General features: G+C 39.8%; 1 protein-coding gene across 1 annotated transcript in view; it reads left to right on the plus strand.

Moving 5' to 3' along the window:
- Window positions 1-17,714, plus strand: part of Dhc36C (Dynein heavy chain at 36C) — a 911,918-nt gene that overhangs the window by 772,487 nt on the left and 121,717 nt on the right. Inside the window, exon 43 of the mRNA XM_068227203.1 lies at window positions 16,877-17,058. Coding sequence (XP_068083304.1) covers window positions 16,877-17,058 — 182 coding nt within the window. The remainder of the gene's footprint in view (window positions 1-16,876; window positions 17,059-17,714) is intronic.

Raw genomic sequence — 17,714 nt, forward strand, 5'->3', positions numbered from 1 at the left:
TGACACTACACACGTGTGTTGTTGGCGGTCAGAGTTAATGTGGTTGAGAGGAGAAGTGGAAGGGAGAAGGGGAGGTAGTAAGGTATGGGAAGGGGACACTGAGAGAAGGTCGGGAATAGTTTTAAAATGTCGACAGTGAAAATCATTCTTAATATCAAATTGTTGACAAATAAATGGTACAAAAATTTCAAGCAAAACATTCTGCTTCTCATTAAATTTCGTGTGAACCGCATAGTAGAGGAAGGATCAAAAGCAGAGCTGATTCTATACACAGATGACATGCTGATCGGAGTGAAAGAAAAGGAGGAGGTGCAAAGGGCAGTCCACAGACTAGAGACCTGGGCGGAGGAAAACAGCCTACAGATAAATGAAGAAAAGACAGTACAAATGACCTTCAGAAAAGGTGGGAAATCAATGCCCAAAGACAACATAACATTACACCAAAAGCCACTACGAAAAGTACGAAATTACAAATATTTGGGAATAACACTACAGACGACGGCGGCGTCCTTTGGTATACATATTCAAGAAAGAACGGCAGCAGCAATCAGAGCCTCATACAGCATCCAAAACATTTCAAACCTATCAATCAGCATGGCGATGAGACTTTTCAAGACAGTAGCGCCAGTGATAGCACATGGAATTGAGATTGTGTGGGAAAAGCTGAAGATCGGAAACCTGATGAGAATAGAAAGAATAAAAGCAATGTTCATAAAGAGGATTACCCGAGTTGGAAAGACAGCGCCATCCCGGATGGTATACGAAGTGATGCGGGAGACGTATTTCATAGAAGACATACGATCACAATTCTACTTACAATCAACGGAAGCAAGCAGGGCACTAGTAAACATCAGGGAAAGGAAGAAAAGTGAAATTGACCTAAACTTCTACGCCTCACCAGCAATGACGGACGATAGATGGACTAGAGAGTGCAACACACAGCGCCACGTGATAACACGACTCTCCATACATGGGTTTCACCACAAGATATGCGTTAACCAGAAGTTCCATGAGCCAGACGAAGATTGTAAGTGCACTATGTGTGGACAGAAGTGTAGTAGATACCACATCATAACTTGCACGAAAAGAACCAGGACAATTACAGACTATAGCAATGATTGAAATGTGAAATTTATTTAATGCTCAAACTTGAGTGTACATTTCTCTATTATTTATTTACATAGTTTACACCCACATTGGAGCACTTAAATCAAACCCAAATACATTTATGTTAACAAAGAATTAACTGAAGATTTAGCTTGCATCATCTTCTTCCTTTCCCAAAACCTCTTCATTCTGGCTGACCTGGCCGCCCTTTCTTCATCAGATATGACATATTGTTTGTGTTGTACAGTTGTTAATGACAATCTTATTTGTTTGTTCTTGAGAATCCTTTTTACTTCTCTATTTTTAATTTGCTTCATTGTAATATTCAGTTCTTCTAAATCATTCTGAACTTCTTTAAACCAATTATTTTTTGTTTTACTTTTCCAAAAGTGATTAAATAGTTGTTTTATTATCCTATTATCATTTAATCTAGAAAGATGACAGAAAAAGGCAATTCTTCCTTTTCTCATCGTATCTATTATAGATTCACTTTCCCTATAAACCACTGCATTAGGCAATAATTTCCATTGTCCATCCACCTGATATTTTTTATTAATGATTGTTCTGAGTATCTTTCTGTCAACCTTTTGCAGTGTATCAGTTGTTGCTTTGGTGTTCAATTTAAATAGTGTTTCACAAGCATAAGTCACTTCAGGTTTAATGACGGAACAGTAATGTTGAAGTTTAGCATTTATTGAAAGAGATTTTTTCTTGTACGTTGGCCATGTAATTCATTGTGTTTTCTTTAACTTAAATGTTCTGCTTTGTATTGATGATTTTTCATTGGAGTTCCAAGTTATAATTTCACCAAGATATTTAAACTTATTCACAATTTTAATTTGTTTGGTATTGGCTAAGGTAATGGTTGGTGCTGTAACAGGGAAGGTTAGCATTATTTCTGTTTTTTCATATGAAATTTGCAATGTAACTTGTCTTGCTATGTCGTCAAGTTCTTCTGTTTGCAATTTAGCTTCTTCCATATCATTAGCAAGTAGTGCAAGATCATCAGCGAATGCTAAACAATTGAGTCTTATTTCTCTGCCAATCTTGATGTTAGGTTGACACATCTTATCCCATTCCTGCATGATTTTTTCCAACACACAATTAAACAATAATGGTGAGAGTCCACCTCCCTGCCGAAGTCCAGTATTAATGTCAAATGGCTTTGAGAGTTCATTTCTAAATCTGACTTTAGATTTAGTATCCTTAGGGGTAATTCCAATGAGGCGAATAAGTTTTGGATGTAAACCAATTTCTTTTAGGATATTCAATAATGACTCACGATGGATACTATCATATGCCTTTTTAAAATCAACAAAAGTGATTACTAACTTTTTGTTTCTAACCCTATGATGCTTCATAATCCACTTTAAACTGATAATTTGATCTGGACAACTTCTCCCTGGACAAAAGCCTCCTTGGTATTCTCCAAGTTCACAGCCAAGTTGTTCTTGAATTCTCATGTATAATAACTTTGAAAATTTTTTGTAAGTGATATCCAGCAATGATATCCCCCGATAATTGTTGGGATCTGATCTATCACCTTTTTTTATGTAAAGGGTATATTATCGCCATATTCCAGTCGTCGGGCATTTTTTCAGTATTCCAAATGTCTATGAGGCATTTATGTAAATTCTGAATGGTTTGTGTATTAGCATTCTTCCATATTTCTGCAGTTAGTTGATTCTCCCCTGAAGCTTTGTAATTTTTAAGTGAATCGATGGCTTTCAACACTTCATTGTAATCTGGTGGTATAACCTTTTCTAATGGTGTTTTATTTTTTGAATGAAGGTCATACTCTAGGTATATTGTGTTGGTTTTTCACTATTCAATAATTCTTGAAAGTATTGAGCTAAAATTTCTGCATTCTCTTGCTTACTCTGTGCCAGTTTTCCATTTGTATTTGTCATCATAAGTGTTGGTGGCGTATAGTTTGATTGGTATTGTCGAAACGTTTTATAAAAATCCCTCGTCTTATGTCGTATGAATGCTTCATCTATGGCATGTAATTATTCTTTGTGATAATTTCTCTTAACCCTTCTGATTTCTTTGGCTGTTTGTTTTCTAGCATTATTTAATTCTTCACGGGACTTTTCTGTTCTCTTTTGTTGATCATTCAACCATCCTTTGTGCCTGTTTTGAATCGCTGTGTCACACTCCACATTCCACCAAGCATGTTTCTTTTGTTTTTTAACAGGAGCAATTTCTTCAGCTATGGTTTTTAATTTTTCAATTACCATCCCCAAATTGTCGCTTAGAGGAGTTTTAGACTTTTCAAAAAACAGTTTAATATTAATTAAATAACTAGGGTCATACTTCTTCCTCCTGTTGGATTTGGATATTTTGTTCTTTTTTGGCGTTAATTTTATTTTAATCTTGTAAAATATAGTGATCTGAATCTATGTCTACCCCACGGAGTACTTTCACAATATAAATTTCTTTGTGATAATTCTTGTCCATGGCCACATGGTCAATCTGGAACTCCCCCAATTTAATATTAGGGCAATTCCAAGTCATTAGTTTGTGTGGTCTTCTTTTAAACCTTGTAGATTCAAAAATTAATCCATGATCTATACAAAGATCAATTAATCTTTGACCATTTTTATTTGTAAATTTATGCACTGGCCATTACCCACTACTGTACGAAACAGTTTTTCTTTTCCTATTTTAGCATTAAAGTCACCAAGTAAAATTTTAATATGTGTATCAGAGATACCTGATATCAACTGGTCCAATTCTTCCCAAAATTTTTCTTTTTCTTTGTTATTTTTGTCATTTGTTGGGGCATGGGCATTTATCAATGTGTATGTTTTATTCTCTACTTTAACTGTTAGGAGTCCACGAACCTACTACGCTGTTGTAGCAGGGGGAGAGGTGATACTCCCACGTGGCACGTCCCAGGTGGCGGATAGGGGGGTCCTAACCGGCTTGCCGGCGGACTTGAGGGAAATAAAATAGCTCTCGCGGACCAAACACACTAACCCCTGCGGGTGGGAGACGCACATGTAGAATACACCCGCGGTATCCCCTACCTGTCGTAAGAGGCGACAAAAAGGGGCGACCTTGGCGCGGACATGGATTGCGGTTTGGTATAATGTGATGGACCTCCTGTGGATGGGAGAGGCTGAATACATCCATAGGTAATCCCTGCCTGTCGTAGAAGGCGACTTAAAGGGTCATGTGGCCATGATCCCCTCTTTATTTTTTTTTATTTTTCCGAGGGTCAGATGTAGACCATTCAAAATTTTGATGTGCGTGCTGCTCGGCGATGGAGCTCCTATGTGTGCGACTACGCTCAAAAGCCCGTGCCAGCAACCACCCAGGACGCGGCGGGTGGGAGTGTCATGTACCCGGGCAGTAGTATCCGCCTGACAACGCAGGTCCCCGCACAGCCGAATGCCAGAAGGACATATTATTATTAATTATTTTTAATTTTTTTCTCTATATTTAGTGCTCTGTACACACTATGGGGTACATGCTATTGCGGGTGACTGGAGGAAGGGAGTCCTAGTGCTCATTGCCTCAGTCATCCCGTATTAGGCATCGTCCACCATCGGATCCCGGGCAATACCTGCTACGATCAGGTGGATATTGCATTGGCTGCTTGGTTCGGCTACAGAGACCCCTGAGTATAGATAAGAAAAGTGTTTTTCCACCAATCAATACACAATTTATTTTAAATAGATTAAACTAGTACCCGTTTCGGCTCTTTGACGGCCATCTTCAGCTAGTACATGATTTGTTTCCAGCCATTAGACAATTCACAAGTTGTTATTGTATTAGACATCCGGATGTCTAATGGGGGATGGAAATGTATACAGTAGCATGTAATTAAAATATCAGTAGTCAAGGTAAAAAGTTACAATAAGTTAGAACATGAGTATGTAGGACATATTAAAACATATGGGTCATAATATAAAACACTTAAAAAGTTTTAACACATTAAAATTTGGTAAGTATAGGTAGACACTTGTTAAAAATTTTTAGTTCATGTTACATAGGTTCCATTCTTCTATCTTCTGTGTAGTTCCTATGCTTTTATGTTATGTTGATTTTAGCTGTGTATGGTAATCTTCGAGAAAGTTCTGAAGCTGGTATGCGTCATGTTGATATGGACCTTTGTCATGAAGAATTTTTTTCTTTTAAATATTGTTATATATTCCAACTTGTGATGTACTCTGGTAAGTTTTAATATAGTAAACAGCAGGTCTTGAGTTAGAAGTAGTTGGTAGTAACACCTCTCTCGTCTACGTTTGTGGTTGTAGTCTGTAAAGATAAGGTAATATAAGTATACCGGTGGTGTGTGTATGAAGGAATGCCTGGTGTGTGTAAGGAAAGAGTACTTAGTTTAGTTGTTGTGGAAGTCTTGTGCCGATGTGTTTGAAGGTTTGTTGTGTTCTACTGCGAGTGCGTCTGGGGCTCATATTAGCTGTGGAGGGGGATGTAGGTGGAGGGGAAGAAGGAGTGGCCGTTGGGGAAGTAGGGGCGGGGTCGGGCTTGTGATTCGTTGGTTTGTTGGAGCGTGTGTTTACTATTTTGAGGTAATCATTCTTTAATGCCAGAATGGCTTTGTCAAAAATGATGCTGGTTTTTTCAGTAATATCATTAATGTTATGATTGGGGTTAGCGTATTGGTCTAAAGAAATGTAGAAATCTTCAGTTATGTTGAGCAGTGGGCCCTTGGAGTTTATGTTTAGTATCGTCATGTCGTTATTGATGTTTGTGAAACTATGCTTGGATTCTTCTACATGTTGGCCTATTGATGAGAAATGGTTATGTTTTACTGCATTTATATGTTCATTGTAGCGGATGGTGAAGTTTCTGCCTGTACGTCCTATGTAACTTGTGTCACAGTTGTTACATTTGATACGGTAGACACCTGATTGGTTGCATTTATTATTATTATTGACTGTTTTAGTGTTATGTATAATGTTGGTACTATTGTGTGTGGTTTTGAATGCTATTTTCATGTTGTGCTTCTTGAAAATATTAGTTATAGTATATATATTGGTGTTGTTAATGGTAAATAGGGCATAATCTTTTTTGGGTTTGGTTGTTTTAGCTAATTTAGTTTTAGGTTGTGATTTTATTTTGTGAATAAATAATAATAATAATAATAATAATAATAATAATAATAATAATAATAATAATAATACAGAGACCCCTGATCGGAGTGGGTGGCATTCAGGGAGGATGATTTCGGGCATGGCGTCGAAACAACTTCCACCTGCAACCTCGCGTAGTTCGCTACCCAAGTCTTTAACTTTCAATTCCCTAAGGGGTGCAACCCCTTGGGAACAAGTGCAGCGACTTAGTCTGGGTTCCAGCTTCCCTAGGTTCCTGGTTGCTACCAGGACCGATGGGCACGACTTCAAGCTGGTGAAATCGATTCTATTTAGTCGCCACATTGAAGGTGTCTACGATGAACTGGAGGACCTGAAGAAAATGCGCAATGGTGGTTTGCTTTTAAAGACGAGCACTGCACTCCAAGCAGATCGGTTGCTTAAGTGCGACCACTTTGGCGACATCCCCGTCAAAGTGGAAGAGCACAAAACCTTGAATCTGGTTCGTGGAGTTATTTTCCACCGTGATCTCGTCCTGAACACTGACGATGACTTGATGGAAGACATGAAGCACCGTGGCGTGACCCACATACGGCGTATAGCATGCAAACTCAACGGTGAAGACGTTGCCACGGGTGCGTTTATAGTCTTCTTCAAATTGTCAGTGTTGCCAGAGAAAGTCAAGGTGACAACCTATCGTTGCGACGTGAGGCCGTACATCCCGCCTCCTATGCGGTGCTATCAATGCCAGAGATTCGGACACATGGTATCTCGTTGTTCGAATCAGTCAGTGTGTGGTACATGTGGGAAAGTAGATCTCGGCGCGGAGGAGTCCACACCTCCGTTCAAGTGCACTAACTGCTCTGGTCTTCATTCTCCTCGGGATCGGAACTGTCCGACCTATCTGAGTGAGAAGAAGATCCAGGAGATCAAGACCCTGGATGGTCTTTCCTACCAGGAAGCGCGCCGTAAGTTTAATTCCCTGAATGCACCTCCACCTGGAAGGCCTGATTCTTCGTCAGCAGGTCTTCCTTCGGGGAAACTTGCGCGCTCCCCTCGTGGGCAGAAACCCCGCACCCGGACTACGTCGAAGAAGTTAAAGGCCTGCATCACCTCGTCTAGTGACGAGCCGCTGCACATGGAGCACGAATCTCCATCTTCGGATGGGGATGTGAGTGTAGGTTAGGTTAGGTTAGGTAGCATTCCGCTGCTCCTATCCTAATCCTCGGAAGTCCACACTTACAATATGGCACTGTTACAGTGGAATTGTGATGGTTATGATAGGCATCTTGCTGAGCTGCGCCAGCTCATTAGCGAGTATTCGGCGAGTATAGTCTGTATTCAGAAAACAAATTTCCGACCAGATCATCATCCGGTCATGCGAAATTTTCGACTATACTCGACAGAATGACATTATGCTCACCGGGCTTCCGGTGGTGTTGGCATTTTTGTCCGTTCTGATACCTACAGCGAGGAGGTTCCACTAAGAACCCCGCTGAAGGCTGTAGCTGTTCGCGTTCCGCTGCCTGTCATAACAACAGCGTGTAATGTCTATTTTCCGCCAGGGCTACCTCTTAACATTAACGATGTCATTGATCTTCTCGATCAGCTTCCACCTCCCTTCCTCTTGTTGGGTGATTTTAACGCCCATCATCCCATCTGGGGCTCTGAGATGCCTTGCCCCCGGGGAAGAGAGCTGGAAACATTGGTAACAGACCGGAATTTATGTATTTTGAACACAGGGGAACCAACACACTTCAGTGTACGTTACGGCACATATTCTCGCCTAGACATAAGTCTATGCAGCCGAACGTTGGTTCCGCTGTTTCGGTGGAACACACACGGCGATCTTTGTGACAGTGACCATTTCCCCATCATTCTTACTTTGTTGAACCAAAAATCCGTCGATGCTCCCTCTCGATGGATTTTTAAACATGCTGATTGGCCAAAGTACACGTCATTAGCTGTCCTTAATGACTGTATCAGGTGGACCGTCAGCGAGGAAATAACTTACATCACCCAAGTTATTCTTTCTGCTGCTGGGGAGTCTATTCCATTCTTCTCGGGGACTCCTCGCCGAAAACTCGTTCCTTGGTGGAACGAAGAAATAGCAGCAGCTATCAAAGAACGCCGTCGTGCTCATAAACGTTACCGTAGACAGCCTACTTCAGCCAACATGGTAACATTTAAGAAATTCCGCGCTAAGGCACGGGTTTTTATCCGACAAAGTAGGAAGGCTTCATGGGAGAGATATGTGTCGTCTATGACGGCACACACTCCATCATCTCAAGTGTGGACTAAACTTCGGCGTATTTCGCGTATCCAAGGATCATCTTCTGTACCGGGAATTTCCATTGCAGGCAATATCGTCACTGAAACCCTCCTGATTGCTGACCATCTCGCTAGTCATTTCGCGGATGTATTTGGCTCCGGGAATTACAATCCTGATTTCCTCACTCTGAAGCGGGAGGCGGAACGTCATCACCTTAGTTTTGCCTCTCAAGCTTCAGAGGACTACAATGTGCCCTTTACGGAGTGTTAACTCCGCAGCGCCCTAGCGCTTTGCAAGGACACGTCTCCTGGACTGGACAACATCCATAACCAGATGTTGAAACGCCTTAGTGATGATAGTCTACTCTATCTCCTTCGTGTGTTCAAACGTATCTGGATGGAGGGTGATTTTCCGTCTCAGTGGCGAGAGGGCATAGTCATTCCTCTCCTCAAGCCTGACAAAGATCCTAAGTATGCAGGAAGTTACAGGCCAATTTGTCTTACCAACTGCTTGTGTAAGCTATTTGAGAGGATGGTAAATCGCCGACTCGTGTGGTGTCTGGAGAAACAAGGACTCTTGTCGGAATATCAGTGTGGATTTTGAGCCGCTCGATCCACCACTGACCACTTGGTCCCCCTGGAGAGCTCTATCCAGGGTGCGTTTCTCCGTAAACAGCACCTGGTAGCTGTTTTCTTTGACTTAGAGAAGGCTTACGACACCACATGGAGATATGGTATCCTTTCAGTCCTGCATCAATGGCGATTCCGAGGTAACTTGCCGGTATTTATTGCGAATTTCTTGTCCCTCCGTCTCTTCCGTGTCTGAGTAGGGAGGACATATTCGCAATATCATGTTCAGGAAAATGTAGTCCCACAGGGATCGGTCCTTAGTGTCACTCTGTTCGCGATTGCCATAAACGGTATTGTCGCTGCTGCTGGTCCAGCCGTAATACCGTCGCTATATGAGGACGATTTTGCTCTGCACTATAGGTCGTGCAGTATGGCAGTCGAGTGACAATTACAGCAAGCTATTAGGAGGGTGGAGAAGTGGACCTTAGAACATGGATTTCGGTTTTCTGCCGCAAAGACCTCTGTTGTCCACTTTTGTCGTCAACGTACTCTTCACCCACATCCTGAGCTTTATTTAGGAAATGTCGTTCTTCCAGTTGTTGACACTTACCGATTTCTTGGGCTCCGTTTTGACAGTAAATTATCGTGGGAGCCACATGTGTGGGAGCTAAAAGTGCAATGCACCAAGAGGCGTAACTTCTTGAGGTTTCTTAGCAGCACTAATTGGGGAGCTGACCACGTGGTGCTCCTCCAATTTTACAGGGCACACATTTTATCCAGGTTAGACTACGGCAGTGCAGCATATGGCTCAGCAAGGCCAAGTGTGCTTGGGAAGCTGAACAGCATCCAACACAGCGGGGTTAGGTTGGCGACGGGAGCTTTTCGTACAAGCCCCATTGCCAGCCTGCTCGCTGAGTCTGGTATGCCGCCTTTACATCTGAGGCGCCAGCAAATGCTTCTTTCGTATGCTGCAAATTTGCGACAGATGTCACTTCATCCAAGCTATCCTTACGTGTTCAACAATGGCAACCGTTTGCTGTACGCTTCTCATCCTCGAGCGACGCAGCCAGTTGGGATACGCTTGGATAGCAGTGTCGAATTATTTGACGTACCTTCGGTTCCTTGCCTTGTCAGACAACCAAGTTGGGTACCTCCGTGGGTCGTACAACGACCTGAAATAATCCTGGATCTGCACACTGGCCTAAAGGAACACACGGACCCTTCGATTTATCGGAGGCTCTTCCGGTCCGTTGTTGGCCGCTATCCAGGTTCAGTCGTCCTCTACACGGATGGTTCAAGGACAGATACGAAGGTGTGCTGTGCGTTCGTTGTTGACAATGATAGGTTCCTTTTTGCTTTTCCAGCAACCTGTAGTGTGTACACAGCAGAGCTCTATGCTATCTTTAAGGCTCTGCGGTACACACTGTACAATGAGCGCTGACACTTTCTTCTGTGTACTGACTCCTTGAGTTCGCTCCAGTCTATAGATACCTGTTTCCCTCGGCAGCCTCTGGTGCAGTGGATCCAGGACCTGCTGGCCGGTTGTTGGGATGCTGGCACCAGAATCACGTTTCTGTGGCTCCCAAGCCACATGGGCATAGAGGGAAACGAGTTAGTAGATCCGGCTGCCAAGGAGGCAGTTACACTGCCCCCGTTGCCTTTCCAGGTTCCAGCAAGTGATATTCGCTCCCAGCTGAGGCATCTTGTTATGTCCCATTGGGAGATGGAGTGGCAGGCCATTCCACTTCCCAATAAGCTGAGGGCGATAAAAGGAACAACGAAGGTATGGAGGACTTCCCTCCGGGCTTCGCGGAGGGAAGCCGTGGTTTTATGTCGTCTTCGGATCGGCCACGGTATCTTGACTCACTCCCATCTTTTGAAAGGAGAACCCCCTCCGGTGTGTACCTGCGGCGACCATCTTACCGTGGTGCACATTCTTACGGAGTGTGTGGTCCTGGTCGATCTGCGCCGTAGTCTTAACCTTCCGAGTACAATCTCCCTTATCTTGCGAAATGACGAGCAGTCAGCAGACCTCCTCATCATCTTTATGAGGGATAGTGGTTTGTTTTCTCGTGTGTGATGATGTCCTTTGTCCTAGTGTTTTTTGTGTCAATAGCGCTTTTATCCCTTTGACTTCATTTTAGTTTGTGTTGCGCAGTTTAATGTGTTCTTTTAAAGTCTGATATAAAGTACGTATATATATCTGTCCTAGCAAGCAATGCCTTATTCCTTTGTCACCTGTATTTTCTCTTATTTTATTACAAAATAAGGCATTGCGAATCAGATCCACTGATTGTTTTAATCTCATACTCATTTTCCATCACCATTTTATAAACTCGAGTCAGTGGATATGTTTTAAAATTTAACTGTGCTGTAACCTGTCGTTCATCTTGTTCCATTAGGGGCCGATGACCTCCGATGTTAGGCCCCTTAAAACAACAAGCATCATCATCATCATCATCATCATCATCATCATCATCATCATCATCATCATCATCATCATAAACTGTTAGGAGTGCCATTCTTGGGGAGTTAGAAGAAAAAGCTTCAATTGAATCTAATATGCTGTTATGGACCAAGAATCCTACTCCAAATTGAGGAACATTCTTCATCACTCTTTTCCCTGCAGGACCTTTGTAATATCCTCCTGATTCTAATGGGTCCCGATCTGTATTGCGCAATTCTTGAAGAGCTGTTATTACTATCTTATGCTGATCCAATACATCTGTTAAATGTTAATCTTCTACGTGACACCCCACCGTATCCGAATGGTGTCTTTGTTTGGATCTGCTGATTGTGTATGTCCAAACCGGTGGATTTATTCGTGAGAAGACTAATCGTATTTGGCTGATTATCTGATCAATGATCAATGTTTCTGACCGTAGTCAGGGTTTACCATTCCAGATGTGATCTGGAAGGATGATTAATGAAATATGGATTGATGAATGATGAAATTGTGGAGTGGGTCTTTAATGGAGTGGTATCGTGTTTCCTTCACCATCCTATGTTGTTGGCCATCTAGTGGCTCTTCCGCCTTTAGGAGCAATTTCTCATTCCAAGGGCATCTGCCGCTCATCTGCCCTCCTAGGAGGCTGTTGGCACTTGATAGACGGGGATCTCTTTATACCGGGAGATACTCGGTCCCTTCATTCGTTAGCCGCCTGTACATAATCTATATATACAGCCGTTGCCCCATCTCTACCACGGGGAGGTGAATGTCAGGATCTCGCCATCATTGAAACTGGGACCAAAAGGCATTTCCCAATTTCTCTGGTTCTTTAGAGAGGATTTCTCTATTATTATTATGATTATTATTATTATTATTATTATTATTATTATTATTATTATTATTATTATTATTATTATTATTATTATTAATAAATATAGAGAAATCCATAATAATAATAATAATAATAATAATAATAATAATAATAATAATAATAATAATAATAATAATTTATATTGGTATTATATACATTGATTTTCTTGAACACTCTCATATCATAGGTAAAATAAATGGCATCAAACACTGGACACATAACGATGATTCTTTCATTATATTAGATTCTCACACCATAGATAGCAATACAGTACTCAAATTACTTAATAGCTTTGACCCACATGTAAAGTTTACAATAGAGTCCAAAAATAACAACTCTCTTATTACCCTAACCTAACTAACGTTCATGGCCTTAACGCTGTGTAAAACATAAACAAACAGGTAAAAAATGAAATGGCATATGGCTTTTTAGTGCCGGGAGTGTCCGAGGACATGCTTGGCTTGCCAGGTGCAGGTCTTTTGATTTGACGCCTATAGGCGACCTGCGTGTCGTGATGAGGATGAAATGATGACAACACATACACCCAGCCCCATTGCCAGTGAAATTAAGCAATGCTGGTTGAAATTCCCGACCCTGCCAGGAATCAAATCTGGGACCCCTGTGACCAAAGGCCAGCACACCAACCATTTAGCCATGGAGCCGGACAACAAACAGGTTGACTAACATGATAGCTAAAAAGGATGTGGGAAGCACACAGGAAACCTAAGAGGGAATGGTTACTTTTGCGTTGTGCGGAAAGAAACGTTGACAGTTATCACCCTCAAGCTTGACATTTTAACAATTAACCAAACCAAAATAAGAGGGCTGAACAAAATCAGAACAAAACAAAATAATGAAATAAACAAACTGATTTACAAATAAAGGTAAATTTTCAGATGTGTGTTGCAAGTGGTGGTAACTTCAAAACATACTTAAGAAACGAAAACAGACATAACATTTATGGCTTGTAAAGGGCTAATCCCTTATGACGAAATGTTAAAGAAAGGGACATGAAAAGATATCAACACAGAAAAGAAAGGGGGAGATTCAAAAAACTTAACACAGAGGCCAGTTAAGTTGCTACGATTTTAAAATCACTTCTAAAAGGGAGCATAGCTTTAACTGACATGAAATTAAGTAACACTGCACTACGAGAGGCAACCCCAAGGGAAAATTTAAAGTTACATGTTAGTTACGATTTTCTTAAAAGAAAGAAAAGGGAATTGCCTCCAAATACAACCTGTTGGTACTTAGCTGAAAAGCTAAGTCATATCAGTGATTAAATGTGAATATCGAGGATAAACTCCTACGCAAAGGAAAATTTACACTTAGTTTAAATTAAGTCCGAAAAACAGGAAGAAATAGCACTTACCCCAAGGCAGGTATCCCATGACGGGATGGAAGCCGAAGCGTGTTCCCCCTAGGCTGGTCAAAATCAAAAGAAGCAGAAAAAACTTCACTCTCACGAAGGAGTGAGAGGCTGGAATGGTGCAACCTCCAGGTAACCAGTCAGGCCATCAATTTTACTCCTGATATTCAGTCACCAATTAAAATTTGCATTATTCTGACCAATGAGGTCTCTTCATTCTTGATGATCTAAGTCTTTTTGGCATAACAGGAAGCAACTGGAAAAATCCAAAAACAGCACCTGTAGGTACATGCTGCTTCAAAAGCTAGATGCATGATTTCAAATATTAATAATATTAATAATAATAATAATAATAATAATAATAATAATAATAATAATAATACTTTATTAACGGTAATACCATTTTACATAACAGAAGAGAAAAATAAACAAAACACACTAAAAAGAAAGTTCAATGGAGTATAAGTAGAAAAATATGTACAAATATATACACAGGTTATATTACAAGTAATCACAGGAAAGTAATAGTCAATTCTGGAGATTATGCAAGTGATTTCTCAATTTTGACAATGAGCAGTTAAATACATCAATATTCACTTTGTTTAGAGATCTTGACATTAGTTCAATTGGCCCATTGAATGCGTAGTTAGTTCTATGCCAATTTGTAGACAATGTATTCTTGAACCTTGTGCGTCTGTCTGGTACATGTACGTTAATTTTTGCAAGGAGTTGTGAACAATTCACCAAGGAATGAAGCAATTTAAAAATGAGGAGTGTATCCAATAATTCACGGTGTTGTGACAGGCTATGCAGATTTAAGGACTGTTGTAAGGGTGTATAATCAACATTATCATATGAGAATCCTGCTCTAAATGAATATAAACGAAGAAATTTATGTTGTACTGAATCTAATCTGTGGATAGAGGTCTGATGAGAAGGGTTCCAAACAGGTGTACAGTATTCTAGTATAGGGCGTACCTTAGACACATACAGCAATCGATAGGTAGCTAAGTTTGAAAATTCTCTAGAATATCTGGTAATGCAACCCAATCTTTGAAATGCTTTCTTACAAATATTTTCAATATGTTCATTAAACGATAGGTTATAACTGAGTAAAACACTTGTAAAACAGGAGTTAAAATGTTATTACTAAATTTGTACTGAAATGATATTTTCTTCTTTAAAAAAAAAAAAAAAAAAAAAAAACCAATATTATTTTACATTTCTCATAATTAAGTTTCAACCCATTTTGAATACAGTACTTTTCCAGATGATGTAAATCTTGAAGTTTTAAACAATCAAGTGGACAATTAATTTGCATAAAATTTTTTGCATCAGCAAACAAAAGCAATTCAGAATTCTTAAGTATATTTTTAATGTCATTTATGTAGAGAGTAAAAAGTAAGGGCGCAAGGTGAGACCCTTGAGGAACTACACTGGTAACAATAATAGGCGCAGAAAAATGATTCCTTATTTTCACAATCTGCTGGCGATTTTTAAGATACGATTCAAACCATGAGAGGAGAGGCCCATTAATTCCGTAGCCTGTTAGTTTTTGCAGCAAGATATCATAGTCGACAGTGTCAAAAGGTTTTGAGAAGTCTATATAAATGCAGTCCACTTGGGAGTGGTTCTCTATTGCATCCAAGAGGAACTGATAGAATAAAAGAAGATTGCTACAGGTTGACCGTCCTGAAAAGAATCCACGTTGCTCATCAATGATGTTTCTAAAGAGAGGTGTGATTTTGTCAAGAATTATTGAGTCAAAAATTTGGGAAATATGAGAAGAGATTATAACTGGTCTGTATTGTTTTATGTCAGTTTTATCACCATTTTTGAAAACTGGACTAACAAATCCTTTCTTCCATTCCACTGGAAAAACGCCTTGGTTTAATGATAAGGTGAACAGATAAAAGAGTGCTTCACATAAAATAAATTATCAGTACTTGAGCAGGTAAGTTGAAACACCATCAGGTCCTACAGTTTTCCTTAATTCCAGAGATAACAGTTTGTTGTAAATTTCTGCCTTATTAATGTTTATAACTGATAGATTGACAGAGAAAGGATAATCATATGACATACTACTACTATTCTGATAAGAAGAATAAACAGATGAAAAGTGGTTAGCAAAAAGATTGACAATTTTTTCTCCAGTATCTGCTGTAGCTTCATTAAGATGCACTGTTGAAGGAATATTATCACATGACCTTTAAGAACTGAGATATTGCCAGAATTTCTGTGGATTGGAAGTAATACTTTGTTCACAGTTGGAGACATACATTGTATAGCAAGATTTAGATTCAGACTTGCATTCATTTCTTAATTTCGAGAAATGCTGATAATCACTATTGACGCCTGATATTTTGTATCGCTAGTGTGCTTTCTTCTTTTCAATAATCAAGGACTTCAATTTATGATTAAACCACTTTGGGAATTTGGGAGTCTTAAAATTCTGTATAGGGATGTAAAGTTTCATGCCATAATGTTGTACTGAATAGAAGATTTCTACTGCTAATAATAATTTTGTACAATCAAAACGTTTTCAGTATAAATGTTCTTTAGAGTTCCAATTATAAATATTTTTTTCTTCACGAGTCCAAAATGACAAAACAATTAATCATTTTTTTAAAACAATAGATCTATTTTTCAAAGCAGAAAGTCCAGTTCTTAAATGTCCAAATAATTAAATATTTCATACAACATAATTAATTTCTTTTAGAACAATAGCTGAGTTTTTCAAAGTACAGTGAAGAGATTTCGATGTTTTCTGCACACAAAATCCAATAAACCCACAAAATATACATTTGCATGTACGCAAATGCATTTTCCCTAGTCATGGCCAACCATCAATACTTTGCATCACAGCCTGCATGCTTGCTAGGTAACATCGTGTCACACATTGTATTGAAAGACTTATAATCATTTGATTTTCCCAAAGGAAAATTTATCTAAACCATCTTTTTTGTCATTGTTTTGTTTTATGCATTTAAGTCAGATTATAAAAAATATCATTATTAAGACAAATTATTGAGATTATCCTGTACTAGCAAATGAGCGTCCTGCTTGTTGAGCTAAATATTTTGTCTTCTTTTATGTGTCTTCTATTGATACCTTATTACTGGATTCTGAAGTGGCCATCGTGAAAACAGAAGCCTTTTGTTTTCTCTTTTCCATAGTGGACTTGGCCAACATCGACCCTATGTACCAGTACTCGCTAGCCTGGTTCGTGAACCTTTTCAAGTTAGCCATTGACAATACTGAGACTGATGATGAGAGCGGTGAAGCATGGAACGATGCACTCATTGATTACTTTACGTATTCGCTTTATGCAAACATCTGCAGAAGCCTCTTTGAAAAGGTAAGAAGCATTTTGCACTAATATGAACAATGTACACTATCTGATAAAAAGTATCTGGACACCCCTGTAAACTAGTAAATAGTAACAAATTATAGCGGCGTAGGTGGTTTGTATTGCTGAGTACAACTACAGAATGGCAACATGTATATGTCAGGTGAAATTAGTGACTTTGGATAAGGGGCAATCATAGGTTACCACATAAGCAAGATATCTGTATCGGACATTTGTAACCTTGCAATTTAAGAATAACTTAATTGTTCCAGATTGACTTTACAGTAAAGAAAATATGTAATTTTAGTAGTCTACCTTGGTCAGTACACAAATCATCATCATCATCATCATCATCATCATCATCATCCTTGACCAACTCCAGTTTCCCAGGTGTGGTGTATGAGCCCCTTCCATGTTGTTCGGTCCATGAACCATTCTTCGTTCACAATCCACTCCCAATCCTGACCTCTCTCCTCTACATCCTTCTTCATTAAGTCTGTCCATTTTTCTCTAGGTCTGCCCACGGGTCTCTTTCCCCCTTATTTCTCTTTCATACTACTTTCTTGTAGACTTGTTGGCACTCATCCTTTTCACATGACCAAACCACTTCAGTCTTGCCTTTTGGATATTCTGGAGTAAGGAGTCTTCTAGTCCTACGTCTTCTG

This window comes from Anabrus simplex, chromosome 4 (assembly GCF_040414725.1).
Source record: "Anabrus simplex isolate iqAnaSimp1 chromosome 4, ASM4041472v1, whole genome shotgun sequence".
In the NCBI taxonomy this organism is placed as follows: Eukaryota; Metazoa; Arthropoda; class Insecta; order Orthoptera; family Tettigoniidae; genus Anabrus; species Anabrus simplex.